The 16,220-nt window shown below is 37.1% G+C and overlaps 2 protein-coding genes across 5 annotated transcripts in view; both read right to left on the bottom strand.

Annotated features, from left to right (window-relative positions):
• LOC308493240 (kinesin-like protein KIF28P) overlaps positions 1-7,986 on the bottom strand; it is a gene marked incomplete at its 5' end in the record, with an annotated part of 53,026 nt that extends 45,040 nt beyond the window's left edge. The window contains 2 exons of the mRNA XM_081039182.1: positions 2,314-2,508; positions 7,903-7,986. Coding sequence (XP_080895308.1) covers positions 2,314-2,508; positions 7,903-7,986 — 279 coding nt within the window. The remainder of the gene's footprint in view (positions 1-2,313; positions 2,509-7,902) is intronic.
• The window catches only part of AHCTF1 (AT-hook containing transcription factor 1), a gene marked incomplete at its 5' end in the record, with an annotated part of 75,845 nt that continues 67,049 nt past the window's right edge, over positions 7,425-16,220 (bottom strand). For 3 of the 4 annotated variants that reach the window (XM_081039022.1, XM_081039023.1, XM_081039021.1), the window contains 3 exons: positions 7,425-9,403; positions 10,913-10,995; positions 12,091-12,224. In XM_081039022.1, the coding sequence (XP_080895148.1) occupies positions 9,211-9,403; positions 10,913-10,995; positions 12,091-12,224 (410 nt within the window). In that variant the 3' untranslated portion in view covers positions 7,425-9,210. The remainder of the gene's footprint in view (positions 9,404-10,912; positions 10,996-12,090; positions 12,225-16,220) is intronic. The other variant, XM_081039024.1, reaches the window with a different exon arrangement.

Raw genomic sequence — 16,220 nt, 5'->3', positions numbered from 1 at the left:
CCTTCTTTCTTTTTTTTTTTTTTTTTTTGGCGAGTTCTCATTATTTCTTCCTCTGGTAAAATTCATAGCAAAGGCATCTGGACCTAGAGATTTCTGTGAGGTTTTTAACTCTAAATTCAATTTCTTTAATGGGTGTAGGGCTACTTGAGTTATCCCTTTTTGTGTGACCTTAAGTAGTTTGTGTCCATCTTATGTCTTGGTGAATTTATTGGCATTAAGTTGTTCATAATATTCTCTTTTACTTTTTAAATGTGTTTAAGAGTTGCAGTAATATCTCCTTCATTTCTCATCTTCGTAATTTACGTCTTTTTCCTTGATCCATTTGGCTACAGGTTTATCAATTTCATCGATCTTTTCAAAGAACCAGCTTCTGGGTTCATTAATTTTTTTCCTCTTTTTTTTTTTTTTTAATGTTTTACTGTTTTACATTAATTACTGCTCTAATCTTTTCCTTTGCTCATTTTGTATTTAAGTGGCTCTTCTTTTTTCAGATTTTTAGACAGAAGTCTAGAATGTCGATTTGAGATTGTTCTTTTCTAATATAATCAGTTAATGCTGCAAAACTTCTCTAAGCTGTGCTTTAGCTGCATTGCTAAATTTTGGTAGATGTTTTGATTTTCAGTCAGTTCAGAATATTTACTAATTTCCCTTTATGGTTTATTCCTTGATCTATGGATTATTTAGAAATCTGTTATTTTCTAAATATTTGTGGATTTTTCCTAATATCTTTCATTTCTTTCTAGTTTAATTCCATGTGGTCAGAGAACATACTTTGTATGATTTCAGTTATCTTACATTTGTTGAGACTAGTTTTATGATCCGGAATATAGGCAATCATAATGAAAGTTCCCTGTTCACTTAAAAAAGGATGTGTAGAGCTGTGATTGGGTGGGGGTAGCAGAGATGTTTTAGAATTGTCAATTAGGTTGGTAGTGTAGTACTCGTCTTCTATATTACTGATTTTTGCTGTTGTTGTTGTTGTTATTTGTTCTATTACTCAGAGAGGAGTGATGAAATAATAATTGTAGATTGGTTTATTTCTCATTCAATCTCTATCCGTTTCTGCTTCATGTGCTTTGAAGTTCTGTGATTGGGTACATGGCCATTTAGGATGGCATGTCTTCTTAATGAATTAATTACTTTATATTCCTTTTTCTGAAGCCTACTTTGTATGATGTAAATATAGCCTCTAACTTTCTTTTTCTTAGTGCTTACATGGTAGGTATCTATTTAAATTGGGTTTCTATCAACAGATAGAGTTGGATCTTACTTTTCCTATCAAATCTGATCATCTCTGCCTTTTAATTGGCATGTTTATTTACATTTGCTATAGTAATCGATATGGCTGGCATTAAATCTACCATCTTGCTATCTTCCTGCCATGTTTTGGATTGTTTCATAATTCCATTTCCCCACAATTGACTCATTAGTTCTGCTTCTGTTTGATTTTATTATATTATAATTATTATTATTATAATTATTGATTGCTGTAGTGCGATGGTGCATTCCAGGGTCCATAGAATCCTTTCAGTGAGTTTGTGAAGTAAAAACTATTTGACAGAGGGTATTTTTAGGGGTGGTTTAATAAAGGTTATAATCTTTGGGCTAAGTGGTGGAAGATGAGTAGGCAGACAGAACAGAGAAAAATTTGGGTTGAAGTGAGCGGGGCCTCACTGACCTATGGGACAATGTCACACATACACATAACTAGAGTCACAGAAGGAATAAGGACAGAAAAAGACTTGAAGAAATGATGGTTGAAGTTTCTCCAGCTTGGATAGAAACTACAAACACCCAGACCCAGGAAGCTTCATGAGCTCTGTCCAGATTGCAATGACCACCTCTCCTTTATACTCCGTGGTATCCTATCTATATTCTTAATCACAGAACCTGTAACATTTGAATGCATTTATGTGCCTGTCTCCCCAAGCGAAATGGCAACTTTAAGGTGGAATAGTGCATGGCACGATAAACATTTGATAACAGTTTTCAAACGCTGAGGGCCTTACAAGGTTTGCTTATTTTGCTTATCTCAGAGGCAAAATATAATTGACTTGACTGACATTCCTTTTTCAAAATATGTCAGTATATTGGGAAATCAACCGTTTTGAGTGCCCCCAAATTATGTAGCCAACAGCTGCACTTTTGGATCTCATGTTTAGTATGAAAAATAAATTTAAAATCAAACTCTCAAAATGGAAGCACATATTGTAGCATGCTTGCATAAACAAATTATTGTTCTGTTATACCTTTAATACTTCATTAAAAAAAACAAAACACGGAAACCTCAAGTTGTGTTTTAAAGCAATTTACCTGGCTTGCAAATATACTATTAGGATCAGCAGAAATAAACACACCATCTTGATCCACTTGAAATCCATTGTGAGACCAATATGCCAGGTCAAATGTAAATGTCTTCATATGTTCTGGATTCTTAGGGTCTTGTATAGTGGTGGTGGTCCTTGAATGCATGGAAATCACACATTTGCTCCCAGAATTCTTCTCTCTCTATAGTCAAATTACAAAATCAGGATCAATTTTTATAGCTTTGTCACCTAAGTTAACTGTTTTGCAAGTCTTTATACCTAGCAAGAAATTAAGCGAGGAATGCACCATTCATTCTTTCTATTCATTTCTATTCTCTACTTATGTAATTCTAGCAGCTGTTATGAAAAGCAGTTGCTCTTCTATTCTCTCAGAATTTTTGAAAGGCTTGTCTCTACTCATAACTTTCTGAAACAGCCCATCTAACGCCCAACTACACTAACAGCAATAACAGCGGAGAAATCCACTTCTAATATGGCAATGTAAGGAGCTCCTGTCCCACTCCCCAGGGAACCTGTGAAAATTATTCATGAAAAGCAACCATTTAAAGCCTCTGGAAATTGTCCTAAGGGCAAACAGCCAATAAAGAAACATCTATTCAAGAAAATCAATCAAAATTCAGTAAGAAGCAAGTCTGTAGCATTTGAAGCAAGGCCATTTTGTCCCTCTCCTACCAGCTCAGCGAAGTGGAATCTACTCTAGACTCAGAGCCAAGAACACAGGGCTCCCCCTCTCCCCAGATTCCAGCTAGAGGGCTTTCTTCCTGGGAGGAGCAGGACATCAGCTTTTCTCATCCTGCCCCCATCTACCTGTTGCTGAGGCTAAGTCCTGGGAGAGTGTGGATGAGAAATGGAGGTTTCTTCTACCCAGTTCCCACTCGTGGAAGAGGCATACTGCAGAATCCTTGGGTGCTCACTTCCCTGCTCCTGAGGTTCCATGCCAGGAGAGACAGGCTGAGAGGACCTCAGGCTGCTGTGCTGTATTCATCAAGTGCGGCCTTCTGGAGCAGGGATGTCACTCAGAGCAGCTTGTCATTGTCCCCAACCCCAAATCCTGAGCCCTGGTTTAAAGATCTTGTCTGAGGGAGCAGCACCTCATCACTTCCCATGGAATTGACTTCATTTGCCCCCTTAGAGAAATTCAATCCAAATGGCAGTCTCAAGAACAGAGAAGTTTGTGATGAAAAGCAACTCAGAAGAGATTCAAGATACAGGTTAAGTTACAGGCCCTCTGGCTTCCAGTGGGGCAAGGACTGGGGGAAAAGACGGCTGGCAGGAACCCACTGCAGTCAGAAAAAACGTCAAACACGGATCTCAGAAACTGTTCTTTCCAGAGGAACCAGTTTGATTGAATGTATTTGTAGAGCAATTTATGCCCCCTGGACATTGTCAAAAACAGCTTTCAGCCAGCAGTCAATACAGTTTAACAGCTTGGGTGTGGCTGAGAGAGGAGGCGCCTTACCATACTGCTGTTATTCCCAGGTGACTGGGGCACCTCCAAAGCTGTACCTTACTGAGGAGTAACAGAAGTAGGGGTGAGGGGTGGTGGTGGAGGGACAGACTTAAGTAAAATAACCCAGCTCAAACTTGCCTAGCATGCCTTGTCCATTCCCTCCTGCAGAAACCAAAATAAGACAGTGAACCAGGCATTCTTGGCTCCTAATACCTTCTGCTGACCGTGGTTATTTCCCCTGATGGCTCTGTGTGGCAAGTTCCATTCTCTTGAGAATTGTAAGGCAGTTGTCTCTGTGTCTGTCACCTTACTACACCTGATTAAAATGCATCTTGGGTATGCGTTAAAATGATTTACTGTAATATATCAATAGACTAAAAACCAAAAACTACCTATCATCTCAATAGATGCAGAAAATGCATTTGACAAAATCTGACACCCTCTCATGATAAAAGTACTTAACAAATTAGGACTAGAATGAAGCTTAATCTGATAAAGGGCAATCTATGAAAAACCCATAACTAACATTATATTTAATGGTCAAGACTAAATGTCTAAGATCAAGAAAAAGACAAAGATTTTCACTCTTGACAATTCTATTCAATATGGTATTGGAAGTTCCAGCCAGGGCAATTAGGCTGGAGAAATAAAAGGCATCCCGATAGAGAAGGAAGAAGTAAAATGAACTCTATTTGCAGATACCATGATCTGGAATACAGCAAGTCCTCAGGAATCCACTAAAACACTATTAGAATAAATGAGTTCAGTAAGGTTGCAGGATACAAGATTGACACACAAAAATCAATTGTATTTCTATTCACTCCAAATGAACAATCTGAAACTAAAGAAAATTATTCCATTTCTAATGGCATCAAAAAGAAATACTTAAGAATAGTTAACGAAGTGCAAAGCATACTCTGGGTACTCCAAAACATTGTTGAAACTAAAGATCTAAACATTGGAAAAACATCCCACGTTCATAGATCAGAAGACTTTGTATTAAGATGGTAATACTCCCTAAACGGATGTACAAATTCAATGCTATTTCTCTCAGAACCCCACTTGACTTCTTTGTTGAAATCGACAAGCTGTTTGTAAAATCTATATGGAATTGCCATGCACCTGAAATAGCCAAAACAATCTTGAAAAAGAAAAAAACAGGGTGCACACTTCCAGATTTCACAAACCGTGACCAAGAGTGTGGTACTAGCATGACCGACACAGATTAACGTAATGGAATTGAGAGTCCAGAAATAAACCCAGACATCTATGGTCAACTGCTTTCCAACAAGACTGCCAAAGTGGGGGAAGAACAGTCTCTGCAAGAAATACTGCTGGGGAAACTCAATAGCCACATGCAAAAGAGGAAACTTGGACCCTTCCCTCATACCGATGTCTAAAAACTAACTCAGAGTGGATGAAAGACATAGATATAAGAGCTAACATGTAAAAGAAAGCAGAAGAGTAAATCTTCGTCCTTGGATTGGGCACAGGATTCTTTGATATGACTCCAAAAGCAAGTAGTAAAATTAAAAACTTTTGTGCTTCAGAGGACACCATCAATAAAGTGAAAAAACAACCCAAAGAAATAGGAGAAATTTTGCAAATCTTGCATCTAATAAGGGATTGTATCCAGAATGTGTAAAGAACAGCTCAAAATATAAAGGTAATTCAATTAAAAAATTCGCAAAGGATATGAATGTTTCTCCAAGGAAAATATACACATGAAAAGATGGGTGGCATCATTAGTCATCAGGGAGTTGCAAACCAAAGCCTTGAGATACTTCACACCAGAATGGCTACAATGAAGTCCAGTAAGTGTTTGCTAGGGTTGGAGAAATTGGACCCCTCACATACTGCCGGTGGGAGTGACTATAAGGCCGCAGCTGCTTGGGAAGTCTGTCAGTTCCTCAGATAGTTGAAGGTCAAGTTACCGTATGAATAAGTAATTCTATGCCTAAGTATATAACCAAGAGATGAAAACGTGTCTGCACTAAAACTTGTACATGAATGTTTCCAACAGCATTATTCGTGACATCCACTCACTGAGGGTTAAATACAATGGGAGTATTATCCAGCCATATAAAGTTTTGACATCCATCAACATGGATGGACCTTGAAAACATGATGCTAAGAAGCCAGTCACAAGACTACATACTTTACGGTTCCAGTTATATGAAATGCACAGAGCAGGGAAATACGCAGACAGGGATGAGATCAATGGTTGCTTAGGACTCGGGATAAGGATGATAGCTAAAGGGGAGATTATTTTTTAAGTGATAACAACATCCTAAAACAGTGGCTGCATTTATCTGTGAATATACTAAAAATCACTGAATTATGCACTTTGAGGGAATTGTATAAAATGTAGATTTTACCTCAAACCATTTAAAAGATTATAATGAAAAAATAAACTGTAACGGCATTAAGAGTATTTGTCAGGCATTGTGCTCTATATATTCATCTCGTAACAGCAACCCTGTGGGTTATTGGTCTCTTCATTTTACAAAGGAAACCAAGGCTCAGCTTAAAACTTCCCTTGCTCAAGTCTACAGTGGGTAAGTGAAATAGTCAGGTTTGAACCCCAGTTCATTGACTTCAAAGGCTTCTGAGACGGTACTGCCTCTTATGACAAAGATAGTCTTAAAGTTGGTTCTCTGATTCCACAATGAAAACTGGCCATGAAGTTAGAAAGTAGGCAGAATCCAAGTCACCTAGGAGGTATTCTAGTTCTTCAGGTGTAAGGCATAATCATCTATCCTCAAATCAGCTCTTAAATTCATCCTCTTTCCTCCTTGCTACTGTTCTGGTATAAGCTAATCAACTCTGGTGGCAGACAAAGGCAATGTTTGCGGAAGGGCCTAAAGGCTGTGTAAACATGTAACTGTGTTAGCAACTACTTCTACATCCTTACTGTTTAAAACTTGCGGTTAGTTACGTAGCAATATTCAGGCCAATGAAAAATAACCCCCTGAATAGCTACTTTCAGTGTGTTGAAGGGTTAGGTTATAAAAAGGTTGTCTTTCCTTTTTTTGGCCAAAACATTTAATTTACTGATCACAAATTAATTCTTTGACATTTATATAATTATCTAATTATGTATCTGCATGGTTGCTGAAATATTTTGTGCACTATCAATGAATGTTAAGGGAAAGGGCTGAACTGATATGAACTGAAAATGTGCAAATACTGAATATTAGTGGATAAAAGGCAGCAGGTTGTACATACCAGTGGGAAAGACCTCTTATCAGGTCATTTCACTGTATCCCATTCAGGATCAGTTACTGTCAAAAAAGCCTGGGCGTGGTGTTTGGTCTGGCATACCCTTATCCAAACTTTACTATTCTTTATGGTCACCTCAAATGCTTCTATGTCCAGGAAGTTGTCAAGATCTGTCCAGGCAGAACTAGATTTGATCTTCCTCTGGGTGCCAAGATTATCTACCTTAGTGCTAGGGGATACACTATTATAAGTAAGTTACTTACATAAGACTGGAAACTGGCGGAGAACAAAGGATTTTCCTTTAGATCCTTTGTTTCTAGCACATCATTTGATCCATAGCAGATGGTCAAAAATTTGCTGAATGGGTCAATTGTTCAGAATTATCTTAAATTTTAACTAATGTATTCATAATCAGTAACAATTGCTACAAGTCCAAAAATGAGTTTAATCCATATTTTATCCTAAAATATTGTACCAACACAATTTAATGACCAGTGTTTTAGTAAACAGTTATATACATTTATACATAAATGCATTTCAAATAGTTCATTCAGAATTGGCAATTTGTTTGCTTATGATCTGCTCTTGAGGGGAAAAATGCATTTATTAAAAATAGATACCACATGCCTAAATTCACCAAACTGCATCGGCTTAAAAAAATTATTAACTTGACAGTGTATTTCTCTTGTCAGTTTATTATACTATTTGTGCGAAAAGTGAAACTGTTTACTGAATTATGTTTAGATCTTTAAATTACTCATTTAACAAGTTCATTTAAATAAGTTTAATATTCCATAAATGACAAGCAGCTTACATACAAGTTTTGTAACTATCATTAAAAAATTAATAAAATGAAAGTCATAGTCAAATTTTCAACAAGGCAATGTAACATTTATCACTAACCTGACTAAAAGGCCGCACTCGTACTGCGACTTTCACACTGTCAATACTTGGCGTAGGCATTGTCATCATTTTCCCATTATTCATACTTATCGGTAGAAAAATAATGCAGAAAGCACACTGCTTATGCTTCACACTGAAACATTTAAAGTTTAGCAAACAAAAGCAGTGTTTCTAGAAAATCAATTATTAACGTTCCATTCATTACACACTATCAATTACCTGTTATAAATTATTTGACAACACTTATTTATTGATGAATTTTATCGACTACACCAAGTATCACCACTTAATTGCACAGTCATACTGCAGAGAACAGTGTTGATTATTTTTTCTTTTCCTTTTTCCACATCTACTCACACACTTTTCCATCCAATAGTCTGTGCCTGAGGTCCTATGAGAATCTGTCAGTTTTAAAACCTGAATATTAAGGGATTTCTGTGATTCAGTAGCAAGCTCCTTCAAAGATATATTTATAAAATTTATAAAATTTGTTCAGACTTCTCAATCTCTCATCGTTAGGCACATACAAAGTGCACCAAATATTCATGAAACAGATTTGGTTTACATTTCCCTTCCTTCTCTAACCCCTTTCAGAGGTTGCTAGTGAGCAGTGAACCGGTCAATCTAACCTGGATAATTAGTCTCTGAATAATTAAGAGACTTTAAAGATAAGTAGCCTTTAAGCTTGCTGAACAAGAAATGCCAACATTACATTTAACCAATGCATTACTTGAAAAATTACTCATCTGAGGTAGAATACACAAAATTTGTTAAACTACAAAAAAGTGGCAAAATTACATGCCCATAATTTCAACATAGTAACAGCCACCGCCTCCCCAAAACAAAACAAAATTAATCACAGAAGCAAAGTGCATAAATTATAAAATAGAAACTTTAAAAAAAGGAACAGTTCAATCATCCTCATTTTAAGATTGGTCTAATACTTTTAACTAGAGAAAGAAAATGGGACTAATGCCTACTAGTATGTAAAATTGTTATTAAAACAGAAATTCCCCTCTCAAAAATCTAACAGACACAAACTACTGTGAAGTATACACTTTATTTAACATTCCAATAATAAGCCATATTTACATATTATATAAATGTATGAAATTTTAATATAAAATAGAAAAAACTGCCTTGACTAAAAGAATCACACTCTATATGGAATTGCTTTACTTACTGAAGACCTGTTTACAAAAATTTACAATAATTTATATAAATTATTTTCCAAATTAGATGATTTTTAATAATCCACACAATTCTGATGACTTTACAAATAGGTGTATATTAAAAACTTGAAACAAATTACAGCATTTTCCTGCGCAAAACTTGTTTTGGAAAGGAAGACAGTTTCTTTCTGTTCCTTCCAATAGCTTTTGCTGTTACTTCTGCAGTTTTTCTTGGCTTGCTCTTTACTCCGTCAATTGGGCTTGCCAAGGGAGAAATCAGCTTAATTTCTACTGGAGGAGGTGACCAAGAACTTTCTTTTTCTGTGTTTCTGAAAAAAGATGTAATGAAAGTAAGAATCAACATATCATAATATAAACTATAACTGGCTTCCCAATATGCTGAAGAAAACTTCAGGGATCACCCTTTCCTAGTGCTTTCATTTCATAAAAGAACTTTTATAAAAGTTCTCTTGCACTTTGGTACACTGTGCACGTGCCTAATTAGTTTATGACTTTAAAGCTTCACTAATTATTTTAAGCTAATTACAGGCAGAGTTAAGGTTTCACTTCACAGAAATTTCCCTTTTTGATTTAGATATTCAAAAACAATCACTGCTGCGGCCGGCCCGGTGGCTCAGGCGGTTAGAGCTCCATGCTCCTAACTCCGAAGGCTGCTGGTTCGATTCCCACATGGGCCAGTGGGCTCTCAACCACAAGGTTGCCAGTTCAATTCCTCGAGTCCCACAAGGGATGGTGGGCAGTGCCCCCTGCAACTAAGATTGAACACGGCACCTTGAGTTGAGCTGCCGCTGAGCTCCCGGATGGCTCAGTTGGTTGGAGCGCATCCTCTCAACGACAAGGTTGCCTATTCAACTCCCACAAGGGATGGTGGGCTGCGCCCCCTGCAACTAGAAAAAGGCAACTGGACTTGAGCTGCGCCCTCCACAACTAATACTGAAAGGACAACAACTTGACTTGGAAAAAAGGCCAGGAAGTACACACTGTTCCCCAATAAAGTCCTGTTCCCTTCCCCCAAAAAATCTTAAAAAACAAAAACAAACAAAAAAACACAATCACTGCTGAATTTTCTCTAAATGTTTCCTATGTATTAATAAATACTGCTGGGTTACGGGGACTGGCCAAGTACCAGTAGTCAGTCCATGGAATGAGAGCCCAGCAGGGCCATGAGGGTAGGAGAAATGGCAATTCTTAAACACCAGAAATTAGCAATTATGTATATTTTTTGTAATGTATACATTTATATGTATATATTTTGAATGTAATTCTTCACATACATTAAAGGCCAACTGATGTATAAATAGTATTATTAGTTATAGTCAAAACTCTCATGAAATTAGTTTTTAAAAGATAAAATGGGTTACTTTACTTTTATGAAATTGAACATCACTTAAGCACAGTATGAATAAAATACCATGTAACAAATATATTTGAAATGGAGTAATATCCCCAGAGATGTTTTATTTCTATTAATGAAATAATCACAGATTTATACTTTTTACTAATAGTCATCTACCTTTACCAAGAAAAGGTGAAACATCCCATTCCCCTCCCCCACCCACAGCAAAAAACAGATTCACTGGGTACTGAACTCTTTCCACCCCACTATCCTTCTTTCAATAGGATGAATAGGCTTTCATGCTAGCGAGAAATCCATCTTCCACAGTGAAGTCTAACAATTACAAGGAGCCAGGGCTTAGAAATTCCTCTAAGCATTACCCACTTCTGATGAGCTATTTAACAATTTCTTTCAAATACTCCTCAAATCTAATTTTAAGAAACAAAATTAGATAAAAATTACAACACAGAAAAAGTCATACTTGCTTGCTTGTTTTGTTTTTTCAGTCTTGATTCTTTTCACTTTTTGCTTTCCCCCAGTTTTTATTGATTGAGCATTATCTTCCTATGAGTTAAAATTGAACAAGACAAATCTTAAGTAATGAAACATTAGAAATCTAAATAAAAGTTCTTTTCTGAGTCAAGGAATAAAGCCAAACAGTGCTAACGAATTCAAACTCAACAAGTCTCAAATGGGCCCTTTTTCAGTAGGACCCTTGGTCCTGAAGACCACTCTTTGTATCTCATCCTCACACATTCAACTGATCCCCAGGTCTTGTCAGTTTTGTTTGTTTGTTTTTTAATGTTTCCATTGTCCACTGCCCTTTGTTCCCACTGTGTCTGTCCAAATCCAGGCTCTCATAAAAATTAGGTCACGAGAGACTTTTTTTTTCCTTACCAGAATTCATTTGAAATAGAAACAACTTAAAAAATGCACCACATGGATATTTGCTAATGTGTGAACAGCACCCCCGTCACCCCCCAACCTCCCCCCCCCCCCCCCCCCCGACCATGAACTGTCTCGCTTCTGTGCCTTTGTGTCTTCTGTTTTCCCTGCCAGGAAGTCCTGTCTCCTTTACCTTCTGTCTGTAGGGCTATGTGGGTATAAATGATTCTTATCATGCTACAAAATAAGTGTTTTTGCCTCTTCAGTTAAACTGAGCTCCTGAAAGACAAGGCACTTGCCTGAATCGTTTTTCTGTAAGTCTTTGTCCTTGCATAATAACTGGCTAACGGCAGATAATTCAAGTAATGCTTATGAATTAACGTTGGTAAATGTAAAGGTCTCATACTCAATCCCCAACTATTTTTATTTAAGGGTTATGTGCAATTAGGTAATGGAATCAACTCTGAAACATTGTCTCTCCAAGTATGGCCTGAGGATGATATTCAAGGGGTTCAGAGACCTACATTTTAAATAAACACATCCAGATAATTCTGATGGGACACAACGTAAAAACCTATCCCCGCAGCAGGTAATTTAAACTGCAGCTACCAGTAATATGTCCCAAATGGACGGTCCTAGAAGTGTACACAAGGCAACTTTGGGCTGCTAATATAAATGTCTGCTCTTTTTAAAGAAGTTTAAATAGAAACATTGCTTAAAAAAAAAAAAAAGGCATATTTAAACCAGCATCAAATAAAATCATGCATTTCTTACCAGTTCATCTACAAGTTTGGGTGTATTAGATATGTTTTTCCGCCTGGTCCTTAAAGCAGGAGGTGAGACTACTAATTGAGAAGATAAATCTGAAACCAATTCTTTCAGCTGTTCAGAAGCCTCTATTTTTTTAGCTAAAGAAAGGTGGAAACAAAACAAAACAAAACAAAACACTGTCTATATCAATTTACAAATACATATGTATTTTTTAAAAGCTTGAAGCAAAAGCTTGCATTAGAAAGATATAAACAATCCCAAGACATAGAAAACACTAGCATCATAACCTGGTATCCACTGAGAGAAACGACAAATCCCCCAAATCCCAACATCACTTAGGTAATTAAACCAAATGTTCAACAACAGTTAATGCTTCAAACTAAATGCTAAAGTATCAAAATAAGACTTAAAATAGTACTACACTAGTTTCGATCTTCATTGCTCCTGAAACATTCTGGGAAAGGAAAACATCAATCTCATATATAACCTGACCTAGTTTGCTTCCTAATTCCTACTGTTCCAGAGATGAAATTTTTATTTACAAAAACAATTTACAATGAAGAGACTCAAACCCTCTTTCCTTGCCAGCTCAGTCTCAGTTAGTTGTTCCAGTCAAAGGGAACACAAAGTCCACATTATAAAAAGGAAATAGTAGAGAAAAATAATAATATAAAAAGAGAAGATGACAGGAAGCTATTCCACAAATAAAAATGGTTTACGAATTGATTTAAAATCTGTAATTAAAAACACTGATCATAGACTTGATCTCAGATTTTTCTGTTTTGTTACCCTAGGGTTTCCATATTAATGGTGATTAGCAATGTTGTGGCTGAATCAGTCTGCCAGAGATGAAATCCCAGCTCCTGGATTTACCAGCTGTGGGACCAAAGGTAAGTTACTGAGACCTCTCTGGGCCTCAGTTTCTATAAAATTAGATTAATAATAGCATTATAAAGTTACTGTGAAGGATCAAGAACAATCTGTGGTATACAGTAAGTGCTTTATAAATATTTGCCTTTGTTATGATATTTCAAGAATATAATTAACAAATCTTCAAAATGATCAAATTATAGTTCAATTTTACTTTGCCTAATGGGACAATCAAGATGTCAAATTCTGCTTGTAAAGCATGATTCTTAACAAAAGAAAAAATAGGCACGAGGTCAGAAGCAAGCCATCTCTACTCCCAGATGATAAGTGGCAGAAATGGTTGGGGTTACTGGTGGTAATTTCCCACTTTTGGTGTCAAAACGAAACATCAATATTCTATCTATGAAAATGATACATTCTATTTTCCTCTTTTGAGTCTAGCTGGAGTAACAGCTTCTTTGGCTTTTCAGACTACTTCATATTCTTCACCTATGATTTCCCCCTCAACTTCAAAGGAATAAATAAGGAAATATAAAAATATGCTATCCAGTGCAAACATGTTTGGCACCCGCCGTTCCTTCCATGTGCTTCTATAAGCCAGACAAGACTTTATTATATTTCTTTGTATGTTAACGTCCTCACTCATCTCTTGTAACTTTCCTGAGTCTAAGTTTTGATGGCCTTGTGACTTAAGGGCTAAGGAGTTCAAAAGACCCAGGTTCAAACCCAGTGATGTACTGGTAAACAGCTTTCCGGGAAAAACAGAGCAACTCTGATTTATGGCATTTGCTGATCTCTGTGGTATAAATGCTCCCACCATGGCAGGCTCGACAAATTCCTTAACGTTTTAAAAACTGGCTCTCACCAGCCAGCAGGAGTTGGCTCTAGGACACCACTACGTATTACCCAAGTGACAGAGCTGCTCAGTCTCACTGACCTTCAATTTCCTCAATGTGGAAAGAAGGAAGTAATAGTACCTATACTTAAGTGGGTTGCAGTGAGAATCAAATGAATTGATAAATGTATAGCCTCAGGCATTACAGGCCTTTAATTATCTGCTGATGAGGAATGGAAACAAGAGAAATCTATTAAAATGTCAAGTTTCGGGCCAGCCTGGTGGCCACCGAGGTTGCCGGTTAGATTCCCACAGGAGCCAGTGAGCTGTGCCCTCTACAGCTAAGATTGTGAATAACGGCTCTCCCTGGAGCTGGGCTGCTGTGGGCTGCTGTGTGCTGCAACGGGCTAAGGTGTGCTGCCAGGAGCAGGTGGCAGCCAGCGACAGACGACTGGTGAACAACTGTCTCAGTTGGGCCCCCCCCGCAAGACTCATAAATACCAGCATGGGCCAGGGAGCTGGGTCCTACACAACTAGACTGAGAAACAATGGCTTGAACCGGAGTGGGGAGGGGTAGGCGGAGAAAGGGGGGGAAGTCAAGTTTCACATTCTTTTAAGCTATAAAACATCTAAATAAAATTCCAAGATAGCTATTCCTTTAACAAGTTTCAATTAGAAGACAGCCTCTAGTTTTCTAATGTAATCTACATTAATTTCTAATCTTTCTGTATCCACTCATCTCTGTACTGCCAACACATCCTTAAAGGAGCTTTAAAAATACAATTTAGGGTGGCCGGATGGTTCAGTGGTTAGAGTGTGGTACAACACCAAGGTCACTGGTTCCAGTCCCACATGGCCCAGTGAGCTGCGCTGCACTCTCCACAATTAGATTGGAAAACAACGACTTGGCATCTTGGAAAAACACTGTTCCCCCAATATTCCCCAGTTTAAAAAAAAATATATATAGATATGAATAAAATAAAAATACAATTTAAATAGGCACAAAGGATAATGAAGAAACTATAATCTCAGGGAAAAGGGAGAAAGGAAACTGCATCCTATGGTGGTAACTGCTTCGTTAAAGTAACGAATACTCTCAAGAATCCTGTAGGGTAGGCATTATTACCTTCATTGAAAAGATGAGAAAACAAGATTCAGAAAGGCTAAATAACTTTCTGGGTGGGTGGCACAAACAAGAGATCCCAACCCCAAATTTCTCATCTCTAATTTCATCTCTTACTGTAGAAGGTGCCTATTTATAATACTAGAAAATCGGCAAACAAATCAAGTATGTAACAGGAGCATGGTGAAGCAGTCTGGCACAGCAGTGAAATGCAATGCTACACATGGGCTCTATCAATGTATGACAAAACAAAAACAATACGAAAACCACGCACACCCAGGGTTCTGAGACTATTTAAATAGGTATCTGAAAATGTTCATGAAATAAGTGGCATGGGAAGCAAGATCATTTATCAAAAACTCAAATATATAAAGAGGTTTTTGCATAGTGAATGTTGAAGAGAGAGAATATCAATTTGAACATTTTTAAATGCCTTATCTTCTCTTGGCCTTCCTCAAGTCAGAAGGTAACTATGTAGGATGTATTAAAAAATATATGCAACGGTTTTTAAAAGTTTAAAACAACAAAGTCACCTACTTTACTTACAAATCCTCCAGCTGCTCTGAAATTTACATCTTAAACTGTAACTTAGATAAACAACTACATTTTGTTTACCCAACCATTTTCATCACCTTTACAAAGAACTACCCTAATAGGATGGATCTATTCAGCTACACCAGTTTAGCCTTTTCTGCATTATCGCCTTTTTAAATTGCCTCCCTCCATGAAATTCCCCCCTCCCAGAAATCTTAATAGCACAAATATGTGTGTGTGTGTGTGTGTGTGTACATATGTTTGTGTTCTTATATATATCTGCTTTATGTATATCTGTGCTTTAAACACAAACGGAGTTATTGTCACCCTTTTGGGAGAGGCATCTCTCCTGCCGAGAAGGTCTGAGCTACGCCAACCAACACAACACAATCATTAGCTCCTCAGTGGCTCTAAGGGAGGCTGGGCATGTAGCCAGGCCAGTTCTGAGGCAATAAAGATTTAACTAATTTCCATATCCTAATCAATAAAATTATGTTTTCCCTTGAACAGTCTGAATTTATGGATAGCACCTGGAACAAGAGCAAAACACAGTGGTACTTAGATTTAAAATGTTGATTCTATTTGGGGAGAAACCAAAATTAAGTCACTAGGATGTAAGGGCAGAATGAAGAGAAATGATACTGTTCTCAAAAATTAAACCTAAGTCAAGTGAATTATAGGATTTAAAAGGTTATACTGAACCAGAAAATTTTTGAATCTCAAAATAAATTTTAAAATATAAAATCTTCAGATTTTACTATTAAAAGATCA

This window comes from Rhinolophus hipposideros, assembly GCF_964194185.1.
Source record: "Rhinolophus hipposideros genome assembly, chromosome: 26".
NCBI lineage: Eukaryota > Metazoa > Chordata > Mammalia > Chiroptera > Rhinolophidae > Rhinolophus > Rhinolophus hipposideros.
The sequence above is the reverse complement of the archived record's forward strand: the minus strand, read 5'-3'. Positions and strand labels throughout refer to the sequence as shown.